Here is a 20,851-nt window from a genome sequence, read left to right as displayed (position 1 = left end):
GGATGCAAAATTTCCTCACTGAGTTGGGTATCTCATTTCCTTAACCGACTATCATTTGATGTGACAATCAAAGTACATTAAAGGTTTGCAAAGATCCAATACAGCGACAACAGACAAAGCACATCAAGATCCATATGCATTTCATCCAAGATCTCATCCATGATGGCATCATTGATTTATAGTATTGTCCCACGTCTCATCAGATTGCTGACATTTTTACAAAGACCTTTACTGAGAAAAGTTTTTGTTTCTCCAAGATCTTCTTGGGGTGAAAGACATTGTAACACAATAGTTTTCTTGTCTTATTAGCATTTTTTTTTTGAGGGGAGGTTTTCATCCCACTGGGTTTTCCCTCTTTCCTCATTAACTAATCTTTAGTTAGAATTAAGCGGGGGTGTTAGCGTTATTAATTCCAACTCCAGCTTATTAATTCCAACTCCAGCAGTAGAATAGACGTGGCCAAACCAAAACGCTGATTCACTGTTTTCAACTGCCAGCACCGGTTTTCACTCTGAGTTTAGATTGTCATGCATCTTTGACTGCAGCATATGTAGGGGAAGGTTTGCTATTCAGTTTATAATAATAATAACTGCTGTAAATGAAAGTAGTTGTAATTTTTGATTTCTGCTCTATTCAATATTACAAGCTCTGTTTCTTTTATTTGCAGAGATTTGTGTTTTTTCTTTTCTCTGTTTTTACTGTTGAGGCTGTGAATTTCACACATCAGGCATCTAAATATTCAAGCAAAGTATACAAATCCATGCTGATAAATCAACCATGTAGACTCTTCAAAACTCCCACAAAAATAAGGGGTAAACGTGCCCTAAAAAACATATAGCGTATTTCATCCTGACATATATGTAAAATTATTCAATATGTAATTGGGGCCTGCCAAGTAGCCCACTGAAAAAAAGGGTTGGGATCACAAATATTCTAATATAGCATTTACATGAGAAATATATATAGTGGTTGAAAATTTGAAAATCGCTTTTCGTGCCTTATATTCCGTCTGGAATTAAGAAGACCATTCAAGCAACAAAGGCTACAGTGGAGAATTACTTGAAAGGAAAAGAATGATGAATGCAAAAATAATGGTAGTTAAAAGAAGAGTGAGTACCGTGATGAGCATAAACATAAACACACCGCCATGAATAGATATGATCTCCCGGCTTCAAATCTTCTCTGCTAATTTGGTTTGAGAATAATCCCATGGTTTACTTTAATATATCTTAATTTTCACTGGAGATTGAAATGCTGCCGAAGAATGGATTGGATTCTAATTCATCTGGTTACATTTGTCTATTGCAAAATATGGAATATTGCTTGCCGATGGATAAAGTACGTTTTGGGTGTCTTGTGCGGCTTACTGAGCAAGTTTCGTTTCGGTTCCTCGGTTTATTGCTGCTTAGCTTCCGGACCCGAAAGCGTATGCCCATTGGCCTATCCGTCTACTGCCATGCCCCAGCCGCTTCCTATCATACCTTGCCCGTGGCTATACAGCCACGAAAATGCACTTCCTTTACATTGTTTTTTCTAACTTTTCAAAAAATTAAGCAAGTCCTCTCTTTCGTATGGAAGTGCATTTCCGTGGCTGTATAGACGTTGCCTCATACCTTACTCATTTACCTATGTACTTCTAGCAAACACCTTCGTGTGCAATAGGTACAAAAGGCCACCTTAATCTACGGTCATGCCCCACCCTCTTCATATCATACTTGGCTCATTTACCTATGTACTACTAGCTATAGCACCTTGATCTACAATAGGTACAAAAGGCCAACTAACTATTTTTCTTTTTAATCTTTTCCCCTTTCATCCTCTCTATCCTCTATTCCACCTCTACCTATTTATCTATATTTCCATTTTTCATTCTCTCTTTCTATATTAATATTTCACCCTCTCAATCCCTCTCTCTCTCTCTCTTTGTCTCACATACACATACATATTATATATATCCCTTTCTTCTTCTTATTGCTCTCCTTCTCTATGTCCCTCTATCAATAGTTTGACAATATTTATACAATATTTATTATGGTTTATATTTGACCATGTTCCATCATGTTGCAACTATGTCTATCATACATTGCATCAAACGATGATGCACAATTCAAAATTTAACCACGTGAATTAAAATGACATATGTTTATTGTGGTTTACATTTGATTGTGATCATTTTTTACAAATTTAAAAAATGTACATGGTAAACGGTAGGTTATATTTGACAGTTGTCAATACCTTATTCTATATCCTCATCATCATATGAAAATCATGCATCTACAGTATTTGTCAATGTCTACTTCCTCTTCTTGTTGAGTGGGTTGTCTACCAAAAAATGTCAGTATTATATGTGATGGATACAACTAAGAGATCCTAAAGGTGAATAGTTGAGTCCTTAAGAAAATGATGTATTAAATTGGTCATTTTTTCTCGTGGATCCAACGTTATCGTTGATTGTTGTCAAGAAAACATCTCTCTCTCTCTCTCTCTCTCTCTCTCTCTCTCTCTCTCTCTCTCTCTCTCTCTCTCTCTCTCTCTCTCTCTCTCTCTCTCTCTCTCTCTCAAGAATGTTAAAATTTGCATAAGCTATAATGAATACATTTATTTTATTTATGATTTTTTTAGTATATGCTCCAAGATGAAAATTGACACATATTATTACAAGCATTGTCTTCCTCTTCCTCTTCCTCTTCCTCCTCCTCCTATTCATCTTTCTCTTATTCTCCTCCTTCCTTTTCCTCTTCTTCTTATATTTCAAAACCATTTTTTGACTTCTAAATAATTTAAAGAACCTAGTTTTTTTAATCTAGAAAACATGCACAATTAAAAAAAACTTAAATTTATTAAATATAAACTATTTAGGAGTACAAATAAACTAAAGTAGTTTGTAACACCCCGCCAAGGGATCCAAAAGAATTAACCTAAAGTTTTACTAGGTTTGCTAATTTTTTTACAGTAATAAAGATAGATCATTCACATTAAACACATAGTAGCAGAAGCAATAACATGTAATCATCAACAAACATACATAACAGGTTACATTCCTTAAGGATCCCAAGACGTTGAGTCACATTTAAATTTAATTAATTCTAAGTCTAACAACTACCACATCCACATGAAAGAATAATAAGAAAGTCCAATGTCCATTTAATATACATTTGTTCTGAATGCCTCTTGGTAAATTAATTCAAAATGCTCAATCATCCATTGTACATGTCACAGGGTATGAAAGGCTAAAAGAATATACATATGAAGAAATATTAAATACAACATCTTCCTCGAATCCATGATACAAGTACAATAAAATAAATGAAACTAATAACATACATGATACATCTATCAATCATAAAGATATAACATCATAAAACAAAACTAACTAAATGCATGGTTCCTCCCAACCTTCAATACAATCATTAGACCATCATGGGCCCTAGCCATCCGCCGTGCGTAACATCCCAAGTCACCGAAGAGATCATCGGTACTATCATAATAGGGATGTCACACCTAAACATGCTACAACATATGCATAAAGAAATCTAACATGCCAATCATCAATATAAGGAAATACAACAGTAGATAACATCACCTAATCATGATAAACAAGCATCCCAAGAAGCTCCAGCCACGGTGACTATGGAAGGATCTCAAATGGTAAGAGTAAAAAGCACTACCACCCGACCGCATGGAACCTAAATGGTCCACTCCCACCGCGCTGAGGAGATAGTCTCAAGTCCCAAACAGGATATCAAATCACATAACACAAGTACTCTCTAAGTCCAGAAAATCCTAAAAGTATACTAACTCAAGGTTCCAACACATAGATCGACATCTACACCTAGAGGCACAACACAAACACATAAGAATCTACTATGCAAGCGGGAAAGTGTCATCGCAAAAGTCATGTAAAAGTTACCCAAGCAATCCCTTAGGAATCTTGGGTCCCTAGTGATCCCTGTGGCCACTAGTATCCTCTCGAGGCATACTACGGAATGCAAAGTCGTAACCAAGCGTTCTCTCTACCCCATCTTAGTTTGTACTAGCACTCAAGGCATGGGAGAGAACATACAATTAATCTTGTTAGGTTCATTTTACTCTCATTTAGTGTAAATGTTATCACTTATTAAAACAACTTACAATGAGTTACCCTGGTAGCCACTTAGGGCCCCAGCCCCCATTGTAAGCCACTTCCCGACACTACACATAGATAACCTACCCTAGGCTCATGAAATCACAAATCACAAAATCACCTCAGCCCTATACAAGCGACTGGAAAGCATCAAAAGATAAACCACAATAATCACATTAGTTCTCCACGAGAAACTAGAAAGCATCAAATCATAATCATAATGATCACAATAGTTCTCTATCAACAACTGAAGGCATCAATGATAAGTCACAATATCCAATGGTTCTCCAACGAGCAACCAGAAAGTATCCCAATAATAAATCACAATACTGATCGTTGACTCCAAAATGGTCAAGTCAAAATGTGTCACAACACGACATCATCAAGAACAAATCACTCAAAACACATCAGTCCTCTCAAAGCGACTGGAAAGCAACCCAAGTATAACTAATCGATGACTCGAAAATGGTTATCAAATATAACTGATCGAGACTTGAAAATGGTTAAGTCGGGTATCTCATATACATACACCTCAGCTTCACACAAGGAAACTGGAAAGCAATAACAACAATAAATACATCTCATCATAGAGCATAGCATCACATTACCAAGGTCGGGTATAAAAGATCGAGACTGATATCAGCATGACATCACAAACACATAACCCCCGAGCCTCTGGTAACAACCTAAGACTGGTCAAACTAAACAACCCCCAAACTCCCAAAGCATAGACAGTACAAAGAACATATGATAGGACAGTCCACAGTTTGGTTGAATTAGAAAACACATAGTTTGAGTTAAACAAGAGGGTTTCAGTTTCAATGTTGAGTTCAAGTAAATAGTCTCATATTTCAAATTGGTTGATAATATACTGTTGAGTTAATGTGAAGTTTCCATTTCTAGTCTAACGTAATTTTTTTAAACAAATAGAACTCATAGTCTACCCTTACAAATTAATCCCTTTCACGTTCTTATAGTAGAAGTAATCACATCATGATTTAAAAGTATTAATAATCATTTATTAAAATAATAATAATTGATCATTAAATAAAAATAACCCCAATTTTTTAATAATCAATTTTTTTAAAATAATCAATATAATTATCATGATTTTATCCTTAATTCCAATTAGTTCCAATATCCATTTTCCTTTCTGAATTAATAATTAATATTCAATATCTGTTAACAATTTTCTTTACTAAATAGTATTGTTAATCATAATAATAAACTATAAACAAAATTATTTTAATAAATAATATTTACTAATTATTAATTAATAAAATTATATTACAAATCTTATTAATTAATAATTAAACCATTCAATACTAATAAAGTTTATTAAATAACAAATAATCTAAAATTTTCATATTATTAACTTTTTGAAAAAAACTAAATTTATAAATAAAACCAAATAAAAAAATGTATTACTTAATAAATTTAATATTAATAAAAATATTATTAAATTGAATAAAATATTAATACCATTCGTAACTTTATACAAAACTTAAAATAAAAACATTGTTTATAAATCTGATAATCAAAACTTTTGATAAAACTTTAAGAAATTATATAAGTCGTTGTTTTTTTATAATTATAGCCATGCGGCTATATAAAAACAACCAAATACGATTTAATAAAGTCGCAGGCTGCCGAAATAAGGTGGGTAAAGAGGTAAGTTTCATTATTTTATTTACCTTTTTATAATTTTGTTTTTTTGTTTTTGTTTTTTTTTTTTAAATTAAAACTTTATAAAATGAATTCCAATATATATATGTATATATATTTGATAAAATATTTTTATTTAATTGAATAAACAATTCAAATGGCTCTTCATAATTTATCTTTTTTTTTTTTTAATTTCTAATTATAGTTTGTTCAATATTATATTTTATTTTAAATTTTAAACCTCCTCGAATTCAAAGTTAATATAATTAAGTTTAATATATTTAAATCTAAATTTTATTAAAAGCTAATAAAATTAAATCTAAACATATTATTATTATTATTTTAAATATCATTTGCGAGTATAATCTGATAGATGAATTACTGAATATGATTTATGGGAAAGATTGTGTAAGATGAATTACTATCAACCATTTAATTTTCCCATTTAAAAATTTTCTTTTAAATCTCAACCCTCCTTGGTTTTAAATTATGTTTTTCTTTCACCTACAGACGAGGTTTCAAATTGATTTATTAAATCCTTATATACAGATGAAAATGAATAGCAAAAGATTCAGGATGAAGAATTGACAGATTTGTATGATGAAATATGAGAAGACAAGTTTTCACAATCACGAAGTAGACATGAATATCAAATTATATAATTCAATCAACGATCAAAACACAAGACCCTACCTGAACCTGATGCTAACACACAATCTCCGAAAACTGTGAGAGAATTCGCTCCTCTTCAAGGACTTTTCTCTGAAAATCTTTCTTAGAATTCTCCTTCTGAATTTTGCTTCCAAAATTCATCTCCAAAATTCGTGTTCAAAATCATCTCCAAAATTTGTCACCAAATTCATCTCCCAAAAATTCATGTCTCCAAAATTCATGTTCAAAATTCATCTCTAAAATCTCCAAAATCTCCAGTCCATCAAAAATGAACCCCCTAATTGTGATAAAGAGTTCTCCCTTTAAATCGAGGCACTGATTGTGCGTTCACCTGAGAGGACTCCTTGCTCACAAGACTCAAACTCAAAATTAACTTTTATTAATCTTTGCTTTATCTTTTCATGCACATTAACCAGATGATTAAATAACTTTATTTAATTTGCCACTTGACTACAATTTTAAATTAATTTATTACTTTTAATCCCATGTGCACTTTATGAAATTAAAATAACATTATTGTTTTCACTTATTTTATCTTTTTAATTAATTTCGTTTATTTTTAACTCATGCACGCATCATGCAATCTAGAATCTTTTAATAATATATTTTTCACTTTTAAATTTATTTTAGAAACTTAATTGATAAAATATTTATTAACTTAAATAATAATAATATTTTGCATTTATCTAAAAATGAACTCTAAATATATATATTATTATTAAATTAAATAAATACTATCAAGTTCTAAATTTAAACTTATAACTTTATCTTCAAATTTAATTCTTGTTTATTTAATTAATTTCTCAATTAATTAAATATAATTAAATATTCAAATATCATAATAATTTTCCATTAAATTAAATTATTAATTAATCTTTTAATTAGACTTAATTAATAGAAAATACACCAAAGACTCATAAGACAACATACGAAAACCCATCATTGCAAAACACATACTAAATCAAAAATAATGATTATAATCATGAATTAACGTCATTTGACACATTCGGAGGGTACTGACTCAGATACTTGTCCTAATTTTCAATTAGGACAAATGGCTTAAAGGTATGGGATTTGGACTTAAGAATTTATCTCCCCTCTCTTACCATTGAGATAATGCGATAGGGTATGCTCATCCTGGCAATTCAGGGAAGTCGATACTTGATACCTGCAACCTGCATAAAATCCACGCATGTACAGACAAAATATTCTAAGCTAAACAAGCAATGGCAGGAAGTGGTTCATCGTGTAGATCCCGACTAGCAGGTGACTACGACTCCCTTCCTTAACCACATCAGAAACACCATACATAAAGAAAATAAACATGCACACCATACACATGCAAGTATGGGGTAAGTATCCATAAGAAAACACATGTGATAATAAACCATCAATATCTGAAAACATTGTATAATCATCATGCATATATGAAATATAGAGTAAAAATCAACTGAATCTAAGACAATATCTGACAATCAACTGAATCTAAGACAATATTTGACAATCAACAAACAATACTACTAATCATTAAACATAAAATTAGCCTAAATGAGTTCGACAAAAATAACAGAAATGCGAACTAGGGGTAGGCACTACATAGTTAAAATATTAGGAAAACAAAGTTGAATTAAACATTTGATTATTTGTTGTAACTTCATCCTTATGAGAGATTTAAGATATAGGTACCATTCACATCGAAACAACTCAAATTCTTCTTGTGCTCAAATAGAAAAAAGTCTTTATACCTTAGCACAACATTACTTGATATCAAAATATATCATATTAATTTAATGACATGTGCAAAAAATGTGAAAGAAAATGATAATTTACTTCAATATATTTGACTTTTTCTTAAATCTATTGATAATTTATTTTAAAATTAAAAAAATGGTACCAACAAGTTCCAAAGGGAGTGTAGTTAAGAATGCTAGTGGCAAATTGACAAAATTTCAAAATACAATTTGAGAAAACATATTCTCATTTGATACTCTTTGTAACGGGCTTCTTTATATTTAATAGATTAAAATATCCTTCACACATACTCGATTATCATTATCATATCACTTTATGAAGGTGAAACATGTTAGTGTCTAATTTTCATTGGTTAATGAGTATAATGAGCATAAATGTGTCGGTGTCTCCAAACTCAATTTCATGCTTCTTTTCATAGGTAATATATTAGATATGCATCTTATGATCTTAAATTTCAATTCAAAGTGACTTTATTCACTAGGATAAATATTGTTTTAATATATATCTTTCATACATACTTCAATTTATTTTCACATAGTATGTATTTATTTAATACAATTAATTTATTTGTAGGATACAGCTATATAATACACACTAACATATCTTCAGATGACACATTTATTTGTAACTAATAATTAATTGTAGAATGTACTACATGTAGTTATTACATCAAATTTTAAAATCTTAAGTCAATATTCTAAATGAACCCAACATGGTAGAGAAGTAGTCCACTGTGTCGCTAAAATGGTCGTCATGTATCATGGATCACCAATGATGTTGAAGTTAGACATGCCTATGGTGGGACAAACATTGTGAGAGTAAGAAAAACTTACATGCTTCCCCTTCATTTCATTGGCAAGGTATATGAGATTCCAAGCAAAAATCAGGCATCAAGCTCCACGCATAGAAGATGCTGCCAGAGTCAATGAAACAAACATTTTCCACCATGGTTCAATGGATATAATTGCTAGTGCAATAATGTGCAGCCAATGAGGAGAAATAATATTAAATGGCTAAAACAATTCTAATGGTTGCACATGTTTGTATTCAAATCCAAACATTTGATATTAAAAATTAGCTCCTCCATTAACATAAAAATATTAATAGAAATTGATTGTACAATTATTACATGTGGGAAACACAAAAGAAGACATGTGGATCAAACCATTCTATTCTGGCACTATCCCTAAAACTATAAATGTTGGCCAACAAATTCATGAGTCATTTTCTTTGTTTCATAATTCCACCCGTTTCACAAAATTGAACCCAAAAACCTAAAAAGTTATTCATAAAACCAATTTTTGAGTCTCGTAGCTAATGATCCTATTAGTGGGAGTTTCTTATTTTGATCAAGGGTTGAAAATTTATTCAGGAAAACAACTTCAAGGAATACCAAGTGTGTGAGATACAAAGATAAGATTTTGTGACGTGTAAAGTATCTCAAAAGAAATGAATGGATCATATCATTTCTATGCTTGTCTTGCTTCTCTAATATATTACTTGTCGTTAGATAGAAAATCTACCTCCTCTTCATATAGGAAATGCCTTTGGCATAATTAATGAATTAATTATTTGTTCTTGTAGGGAACTCATGTTTTTACTTGCCTCTCATCTAATTAAATTTCAAAGCCAAAATAATTGAACTTCTAAAAGTTAGAAGGCAAAATTAATTTTAATTGTATATTTTCATATTTTCATTAGTTATATTGAATGGGGTTTTTGTTTTTGTTTTTTCTTTTTAATTTTTAATTTTAAAATCATTAACAATAATATCTAACAAATTCTTAAAAGTTCTATATTTGAGCTTATATTTGCAGGAGTGTGAGGAAATTAATTAAAATAATGCATTTTCAAATAAACCTCTTCATTCAAATGGGGCATTCATTTCACATAATCTTTTATGATTTGGTCTACAATTTTTATTTTATTTTCAAGGACCATGATATTGACATGGGGATTCATCTATGTAGTTTTTGAGTCAAACTCATTGACTCATGGTGGACTCTTTATGAACCTTTGACCAAGGACCCTTTGACTACAATTTTTATTTAATTATTATAATTATCGAAATATATAAATAATTTTAAAATTTTCTAAATAGTTAATAACTAACATATTTTCCTCTCACTATATACTTTCGCCTCTCCAAATTTCAAACATTCCATAGTTTTGTTGATGAATATTTAAATAACAAATTATAAATTAGATATTTTTCAATTTAATAAAATTTATAAATTAATTAAATAAAAATACTTCCCTAATTGTATCCATCAAGTTGGACATTCTAATTTTTTTCCATTTTAGGTTATTTTATAGATGAATTTGTAATAATGTAACTTTACTTTTTTTAAATAGACTTATTTATTAAAGATAAATCTATAATATAATTATGTAAGTTTATTTTTACATTTCAAGTTAATTTAAAGATTAATTAATAGTACTGACTATATATCACCTTTTTTTTACTAGACTTAATTTTTTAATTTTACATTTATATATTAATTTTTTCTTACATTTTCTTTATCTTATATTTAACAATAATATATCAATTAATTTGATATTATATTATTGAATCAAGAATTCAAAATATGACATATGATTATGTTTGCATTTTTATATAACTAATTTACTTTTGAATAATTTTATACTTGTACATTATATTTCAAAAATGTAAATGGGACTGATATCTTTATCATTTGAACAAAAATGTTTACAACATATACCTTGTACTTCTACATAATATAGTATTTGTTTTATGTTATGAAGCCTCCATTCCATTTCTTTTTCAATTTAGTTAAAAAAATTCAACTTCATTACTAAAAGGCAGGAAGCTCTTGTTAAGTTAATATATTATTCAAAATATTTGTGTGTACAATTAATAAATTAATTATTAAGTTAATAGATTATTATTCAAATTATATGTGGCATTTCTATGTTGTGTTTTTAATATTATGACTTTATTTATTTATGCTTTAAATGTACTATATGCGAATAATATTTAACATTAAATCATTTTGAAGTACTTTTTATTGATATAAAATATGTCTTTATAAAATGTTTATTGAGTTTATGCACGAGTTGATTTCTAATTTCATAGCCAAAGATGTTGAGTGTTGGTTCATGTAATGGGGTCTGGGTGGTTTCATAATTATGGTTGATGTGCTTTTGTCTATATGTGCTTTATGTCTTTGTGATGAAAAGGGTGTATGGCTTTAGGGAGTTTTTGTTGCTTGACCTCACATTTTACATGTAAGTGAGATGTCAAATAATGTAGTAGTGGCTTAGTAAAAACCAACCAGGATTCAGAAGGAGGAATGCCATCTTTTTGACAAGCTTAATGTACTATTTCTTTTCGATATTAATACAATTATTATTATCAATAAAAAGAAAAGTTTATTAATGAATTTTGTAATTCTTTGTTTAATATTTTTCATATAAACAAGAGATAAAATGTGTCAAAGTTCCTCCCTAAAGCTTATATTGTTTGAAGATGTGTAAAATAAAAATAAAAATTAAGAAGAAAATGAAACAATATACAAGTAAAGTATATACAAAATGTTTACATAGCACAAGAGAAAGGGGGGCCACATATTTGATCACTCAAAGGGGAAGATAAGTTATGGAATTGCTACACTGTTTCATCCCCAACTTATTACAAAATGTATGCTTCCTCGTTAAGGAGAGGGATAAAAGAAATAAATAAATAAAGGAACCAACCACACTTTTAAGATATCACTTGAATTTGACAGAGTTAGCTAATGTATTACATGAATACATAAAACAATTGTTAAAATATTTATATATTGTATGTTATAAGTAAATATACAAATATTACAATTTTAATTTTGTCTAATGTTAAAAATTAACAAGTTAAATAAATTTTAAAAGGATAAAAAAAAGAAGAAGCTAAGGGATGTTTATTTTTAAATATATGATTGCAGAACTAAGCATTTGTGTTCATTAAAATTCTAATATATTTTTTGATAGGTAAAAGGCCTTAAGACCCTAGATAAAGTAGCTTAAGTGTTGATTCACCACCACCCACCCCTCTCTGAGAGTTTATTTTCCTATTGTATTCCAACAATTGGTATCAAAGCTGAGTTCTTTGAAAGAAAAGCTTTGCAGCTTTGAGGAAGGATCCTAGAGATGGAAGTCTACGAATTGGGAAAGACTATTAAGAACCAAACAAATGAAATACAACTTTCCCTACATCAACTGAATGAAGCAAGAGATGAGTTAAAGAGATCATTGAAGAGAAGGAAGGAAATTTCTATTCAAGAGAATGACACACAATACCAAGATATTAACACTACTGAATTATTTGCAAATGGAAACTCTAGTGAATTTCATGTAGTAGTTGCAGATATAATGGAAAAGAATGAAACCCTATCTAAAGAGGTGAGAAATCCAAAGAGAGAACAAGAGATCCAATTGGTATTTCTATGTGAAGTGACCGAGCAAAAAAAAAGCTAAAGAGGACAAAATCATGATTAAAGATGACACAAGGATTTTGACCAATAGACTGGAACATAAAACATCAGAGGTAACTAGGAATTGTAACATGCAATTGGAAACCTTGAGTCAAATGATGACAGCAAATCATAAACTAAATGCAAAGGATATTGAGATCACAACACTGAAGTTGTATAATGAACAACTGAGAAATGACCTGAAAAGAGAAAAGGAGTTTGTTGATAGTTTCAACAAACCTAACTTGAAGCCATCAAATACTTTGAACAATTGATGAGATCACCTAGATACAACAATGATACTTCTGGATTGAGGGATACACTAGTAGTAAAGAAGGAGAAATATCCAAAAGTGGTGAAGAGAGAAGTAACAAATGTTAGTTTGTGGTGATTAGTCAGGAAAGTACTGTACATACTTCATAAATTCTTTGGGATTTGGGCCCTTTTTTTGGGCCCTATTTTATCGGGCCTATTTTATCAGGATTTTGGCCGACATGTTGTAACACTGAAGTAGTTTAATACTTGTATAAAAGGGCTTAGGGTTAGGGATTATTTTATAGTTGTGATGCGAAGTTGGTTCTTGCGGCAGTATTGAGCTGTAAGGGATTATGATTGTAATCAGGTTGCAATCACTAGATCATAGAAATATCAAACTTGTTGTTTGGTGGATGTAGCCCAGAGATTGGGTGAACCACGTTAAATCTTGGTGTCTCATGTTCTTTTCTGTGTGGTCTATTATTTTATGTTATTGGTTATTGGTTATATTTGCATGTAATTGTTGTTTCTATCCCTGGTTTAATCCTAACAACAAAGGTATGAACTCCAAACCTACTTGTCATAATTGTGGTAAGATAGGTCATAATGCTAATGTTTACAGAAGCAAGATTGCAAATTAGAATCATAAGCAAAAGTTCATGGGTCATTGTCATAAATGTAACAAACAAGGACATCAGGCACATGTATGCAAAACCAAGACCACAAGCTCACAAAGATTTGAAGGATACAACTATAACTATCAAAGTATGGACATAGAGCATATGAGTGCAAATCCAAGTTTACATGGTCATCAAACAAATAGACAAAGGTAAGGCATAATGACAACTCTTATAATTGAGATTATAATACAAGGTGTAGTTGTCATTATTCTCAAGAATATGGACATGTTGCTGAAAATTGCATAAGAACACATTTCAAAAGTGACTACAATAGATGGTTGATTCAAACCACATGTTTTAGTTGTTTGAAGAATGGTCACATAATTAGAAATTGGCCAACAAGGTCAATGACACCAAACAGTGAGTTCAACAAAGGAAAAGAAAAGGCAGATGTTGAGAATATCAGAGATGAAATGAACAAGACATGGAAGAGAAATCAAGATTGCAGCACATCAAATGTAGAAGGGATCTTTTCACCCAATGGGTCAGGTGATCACACCTCCTTTACTTAAGCAATCAAGAGGTAAATGGGACTGATATCTAAAAGGATATACTTTACATCACTTCTAAGGATTTAGCGTTGAAAAGATTACATATGCATGAAGAAAGATGTAAAGTGTTGTTAAGAATCAGGAAGAGGAAGTAGAAATTGTAGAAGTTGTCAAGGGAGAAGAAGCTAATGAAGCATCTATAGCTACTGAACAAAAGAAAAGAAAAGCTAAAGCACCTGCAGTAAACAAACCAAAGAAGGTTGCAAAACCTACTTAGCGGACAATACCTACAACTAGAGCTAGCACAAGGGTAACTGCACAAAAGGCTAAGGAAGTAGCCAAGCCAAAGGAGAAAAGAGCTAGTCAAGCTAGCAAGGGTGACGAATCTTAGAAGAGAGTGAGGAGAAAATGTGTTACTCCAGCTAAATCTGATAAAGAGAAGACTGAATTTGATGACAACATTATCTTGCAACTTAAAGATGACTAAGATAAATTGTTAGAAAGATTAATCAAAATAGAACCATAAGAAATTAATTGATTAGTTGTAAGTAAGATAAAATGCATGAATTCTTCTTAAGATGCTTTAAAAATCTGAAAATATCCATACTAGAGTGTTAAAACATTTTTATTTTATTTTTTAAGCATAGAAATATTAACAAGGATTATCTTCTTTTACATTAGCCAAAGATAGGATAGTAGATAGATCATTGAATACAAGATTCTAATCCAAATTTCATCATATGGATTATTAGGTTTAATTTATTTGAGGGTGATGTTTTCAATGCCTTCCCATTGGCCAACACGATCCTCCTTCATAAACTGATCTATCTAATCATGTCCAGGAGGAGATCTCATTAAAATTCTAATTTATTTTTTATCGGTAAAAGGCATATTGCCCTATATTGATTAATAATAAGTAATTTACAAATGTTTTGTCCCCATTCATTCTAAGTGTAGGCACGGGGGGAAAAAGAACAGGGAAGAAAACTCCTAGTATAGCCTGGGACATTTTGTTGTGTATATGAAAAAATACATTAACCTTTAAAAAGGGTTTTGGGAGGGCATACCCTCCCTTACATTATTTATTCCCTTACTTTGGAAGATTTAGGAAGGTATATCTTCCTTTACAAGACATACATTTATGTGTTGTAGGGCTCTGCTTTTCTATATTGTTCTTTATTGATGCTACTTCAATGTATTTTTAGTTCAAAGTTGTCATTCTACATTATGTCTTTGTAATTACCAAAAGTGTTAACTTCTTTTTGCATAAATTTAACTATTGGATGGTCTCATCTTGACCAAAATCATGGTCAACAGAAAACCATATATATAAAGAAATCAAACATCTAATATTTAAGGAGAGTTACATTAAGAAAACTATTTTTCATTGAATTAAATGTTTTTTCATCTTCTTTTTAATGTAATCTTGATATTTATTAAGTTTATTAGATTTTAGCTACTACATTTATAATTTAGAATATGGTGTGGGAATTCTTTACACATTTAAGACCTGATGCGTCTCTGATTCACTTAAAAGTTTGATCTTATATTGTTGCTATGTGTATCATTATTTGATTATCCTTTCTTCATTCTTCATACTTATATTTATTTCTATCTTCAAATATTACCTTAAAATTTGAATAGTAAGAACCTTAGATGGCTTAAATCATATTATTTATAATACAAAAGATGTTTGAATAATTGGATTTAACTATAGAGTTTTTAGTTATATACACCAATTTGTATTATGAGTATCTCAGAATGAAATACTAATTAAGTTACTTGCATATATAGGAAGTTTATCATAATAATTTGGGGTTAATCTTACTTTTTGCATTCATATTCTCTTTAGAATGAAGTGATATGCATTTGACAAGTCATAACTTGCTTAAATTCTTTCTAGCAATATGATTTATGTTTCTATTTTCTATTCTATGGTGTTCTTGAGGTGTCAATTGTAAGAGTTTATTGCCATCTTGAAATGGGCATATTCTTAGTTTTTTAGAATGATATGGATATCTTAATTCATTTTGTTATGTTTCATTTACCATTGTTAGCAAATAGTAGATTCATTGATATTGTTGTTCCTCTTTTGCAAGTGATTGTAATACTACATATATTGTATATGGTTTCTTTGAACTTTATCCTTATGACCCTATGCAATGTTTGAATACATCCTTAGCTTTATTTTTCATTAATTAATTAATCAAACTATTATTTTATATATTGTGTGTCAAAAATGAGAGTAGAACTATTTTCATAGATATCATATTATGATAGTAATAATTTTACTTATCTTATTAAAAATGATCAAAGGCTAAATTCTTTTTCTTTTTCTACAACTATTTGTTTGCTCCTTGTATATTTGCTTAGATATTTTTGAAGAATAGGTCTTCCCCATCTGCTCTTTGATTTGCTAAGCCATTTTCTTCTTTGTTTCCTTCCCGATATATATGTTTAGTCCATATTTCTTCAAATTTGTCAAATTAGTTCTGATGTGATTTTCAATTTAAACAGTTTAGTTTCTAGTTTGGAGTATTTCCTTTTCCAATAGCATTTATAATGATTTTTGAATCCCCTTCAATAATAAGTATCATGATACTCATCTCCAAACTAAATTTTAAACTTCTCATTGTGGCTTCTAATTCTGCAAAATTATTTGAGGTATTCCGTAACAATTTGGCTATTTTGGCTATCCAATCTTCTATGTCCAAGTGTATTATACAACCTATCCCAACGTTGCTAGGAATTCCCCCAGAGGCTCCATCCGAGTTTAATTTTTCCCATCCCATGGGTGGAGGTTCTCATTTATAGTTTTCTCTTGCTTATTTATTCACTTTGGGTATACCATTGAGGGATTAATTAGGTTAATGCATTTTTTCTGCATTTGAATCCAAAAATGTCCCTTCTTCGTTGATAGTATTCCTAAGGCGGCTACTAATAACTTCATTTATACTTGCCTCTACTTTGTTTAGAAAGGATGAAATTGACATTTCTTCATTCTCAAATATTCTTTTATTCCTTTCCTTCCATATTTTCCATAGTAGGATAAAGGGGGCAATTTTTCAAAAAAATATTATAAATCTTACACTTTCAAAATTTGGGCCTTTTTAGATGATCCCAAAGATTATTGGGAAAGGTTGTTATCCAATAAATTTTTTGACATAACCACTACCAACACTTCTTGGCAAAGTTGAAAATTCTAATATTAATTTTGATAGTAATATAAAATATATTTTAACTATCAAGTCATAAATTTTATATTTAAAAAAATATATATATATTACTATTATCTACTTTTATTTGGACATGTCACAAGACAATTGAAAAGACTTTTATATTAAAATAAAATAAGATAAGGACAACGAACATTGTCATAATGCACAATAAATGTGCAATTTTTCATGTTTAAAAAAAAATTTATATTACATGTTTAAAAAGTTCTATTTTTTGTGGGAGAAATTTGATTTTTAAGCTTACCAAAATCATGATTGAAAAATAGGATTTATATAATCATGTACAATAAAAAATAATTATAAAGTATAGGAGTTGCATTAATTCTTCAATATGATTGGTTAATTTAATTGTAAAATTGCACTGAATGATTGCAACAATATTAGGAACTAATAATAAATTAATCAATAACATAAATAATGTCATAATTATTTTACGAATTCCTCTCAATACATTAAATTAATATCTTAATTGCATGGGCAAGATATAGGTAGAAGCATTTCATATAGTAAATGTTAGAGTAATAAGGTGTTTTCTTATTAACTCTCTTCTACGTAAGCTAAAATTTAGGCATGGGCGGTGCCATTAAATATTTTATTTATAATAAGTAGTTCAAAAACTTGGTAGGGAAGGAACTAGTAAGAAAACCCTACTTCCTCATCACATTACAAAATACAAGAGGCTACTAATTTATCCAAAAAGAGATAGGTGACCAGATGTGTAAAAATCAAGATTAATCAAGTCCTAAATTTGACTATTGTAGTATTTAATCTTATCCTGAGATAGTAACACTATATGCTCTCTGCTACATCCCCAATTTGCAAGTTTGTCTACCACTCTATTTCCTTCCTTGAAGATATGTGAAATTTGCACATCTTAAAATAAATATATAATTTTCCAAATCTAATTCAAAATATACACATGTTTCCAATTAGTAGCAATCCTTTTAATACATGAATTAATTATTACTAGCAAGTCCCCTTCAATATGAATGTTTGTGAAATCACCTCTTTTTTCTATCATCAAGCCATGGGGAAGAGTAGTTGCTTCTACAACATTATTAGTTCTTGGTGAAATAGGGCATGCTTTGATTACAATGCAATGTCTTTGGTGATCCCGTATACAAATACCAATGCAAGACTTCTCAAGATTTCCTCTTGATGAGTCATCAAAATTAATTTTGATATAACCTTGCATAGGTGGTAGCCATTGAACATGTCTTCTATTCACATATTGACCAAGATTCCATTGTGAAACAAATCCAAAGAGAACAACTATTGCCTTCCATATGTTAAGCATTTTACTATCCCACGATGAGAGAGATATTCTCATTTATTTTTGCATTATATTGGCATTAACAACTTCAACTACTGCTCATTCAATTCCCTTCAAACCCTCTTGTAGCTAATTATTTTCTTCATGAAAAATGTGCTTATTCCTTTCCCACCAAATGGCCTAGATGACTAGAGCAGGAATGCATCATTGAAGACATAAGAAAAGTGATGTAGAATATAAATTGGCCATGATTGAAAGAGATCCCAAATCTTTGTAGGCAATGGCATGTAATAATTCAATTTTCCAAGAACAAAAAACCAGAAATCTTGAGCAAAATTGTAGTTTAGCAATAGATGATCTATAGTTTCAACTACTTCATTACATAGGACACATTTGAAAGGCACAACAATAGAAAGTTTTGATGGCTTATCATTGGTTAAAATTGTGTATTTTATGGTTAACCATGCAAAACACCCAACTTTGAGGAGGATGTCATTGTTCCAGCAAAAAGAAAAAACATGATGCAGTTGCTTCCAATTGTGTAATTGCATCAAAGTTGTGCATCCCTCTTTTATGGTATAATTATCATCTTGTGCAGGTGCCCAAAAGAGTCTATCCTCCCTATCTAACAAGTAAATGACTCTATCTTTCATAATGTCTTGAAACATTTTACATTGCACCAAGTCAATTTTTAAATCACCACGATCTTTCCATTTCACCATACTTGATAAAGTATCAACTTATGCTATCAAATTTGATAAATTTATCCCCCAGTGTCAAGTGGAGGCATCAACAACAATATCCAAATGACAAGTATTAATCAAAGGGGGAAGACTGCTCCACGAGCCTTCCCAAAAATTGACATTGTCTCCTTTGTTCACTTCCCATGAGACATATTTTTGAATAATTTCTCTAGATGATATCATGAAATTCCAAACCGTAGGTCTCTTTGAAAGATCCAAAATAGTAAGCACCCACTTTGGATCATTACAATCAAGATATTTTTGTTGCAACATTTGGCACCATTTCTTTGCAGGAAGCTTATACATATGCCAAACTAATTTGCCACCAAAAGATTTATTCCTGAGTGATATATTGTGAATGCATTCACCCCCAATACCTTTTGTTTGTGCCATATCTTGAAGTGAGATTAGAGGTATCTTTTTTCTTGTGATAGATTTTATTTCCACACAAAATTCTTTATCAATTTTGGTATATCAGTCAAGTTTTTTATTAGTGACACACTCTTATTCAAACTTTGTATGGCTATCGAGCTCATTATATAGTTTACAATGTTTGCCAAGCATCTCAAGGGTCACTGAGCATATTCAGTTAGCGTAAAGTCCAACAGTTCAAATCGAGCATTTCAGTATACACTGAGTTTATCAGTGGTTATCGAGAATAACAATGTTTATCGAGTTTAAAGTTCTTGTAATGTGAAGCTAGTGTTAACTGAGCTTATAGTGATAGTGTTTACCAAGTTCAGTCATGGTAAACAAGGGATTTAGTTTATGTCAAGTTGCACAGTATCTACCGAGTCAGACTGAGTTTAAGACTACTTTAAAGTGATTAGTATGGACCAAGCTTCTATTTCTATCAAGTGTATGATGATGTCGAGCAATGACAGTGGATATCGTGTATCAGAACTTCACCGAGTCAATCTTTAGAACCGAGTGCCTTCATGTGGGCTGACTTTGTAATATGTGTGTTAAAATGTATGATGGTCAACTTTTTATATTTTTTAATTTGGTCTCGTATATATATATGAATGTACTATATCATATCCAAGTAGAATATATGAAGCATAATATGAATGTGAAAGCAAATGTGCAAGTAATGCAATAGAAGAAGAGTTAATTGTAAAGGCCATATCAGCATAAGGTGCAACAAAGTCTTATCTATCACAGAAAGGTGATTAGTACACAAAAGAAATTTCACTGACCAAATTAAGTTATAGATTAGAGATCTACTATTTCACTCTAATAGGTGAACCAGTCAAAATCCTCTAACAAAGTAGACCTAATAGTCTTTCATAAATCTCTTTATTGAGTGCATACTTCATTGTATGTTTGTAAAAACCTCAACAAGGTGGACCTAGTAGTCCTAATTGCTCCTAATAGGGAAGATCATCAGAAGTGATCAATGTAAGCCTTAATAGGCCAACTTTATGCTACAGTACTAAAGTTAGTGGGTATCATCCCCACCCCAGTTTTACTTTCTATTTGGAACATTTCT

The 20,851-nt window shown here is 30.4% G+C and overlaps 1 protein-coding gene across 2 annotated transcripts in view; it reads right to left on the bottom strand.

Moving 5' to 3' along the window:
- LOC149560015 (protein LEAD-SENSITIVE 1-like) overlaps nucleotides 1-1,514 on the bottom strand; it is a 37,823-nt gene extending 36,309 nt beyond the window's left edge. Inside the window, exon 1 of one of the 2 annotated variants that reach the window (XM_089824413.1) lies at nucleotides 1,118-1,514. In XM_089824413.1, the coding sequence (XP_089680539.1) occupies nucleotides 1,118-1,135 (18 nt within the window). In that variant the 5' untranslated portion in view covers nucleotides 1,136-1,514. The remainder of the gene's footprint in view (nucleotides 1-1,117) is intronic. The other variant, XM_089824412.1, reaches the window with a different exon arrangement.
- Between the last annotated feature and the right edge of the window lie 19,337 nt (nucleotides 1,515-20,851).

This window comes from Cupressus sempervirens, chromosome 4 (assembly GCF_028749045.1).
Source record: "Cupressus sempervirens isolate cs-2001-9-10 chromosome 4, ASM2874904v1, whole genome shotgun sequence".
NCBI classification, from domain to species: Eukaryota; Viridiplantae; Streptophyta; class Pinopsida; order Cupressales; family Cupressaceae; genus Cupressus; species Cupressus sempervirens.
The sequence above is the reverse complement of the archived record's forward strand: the minus strand, read 5'-3'. Positions and strand labels throughout refer to the sequence as shown.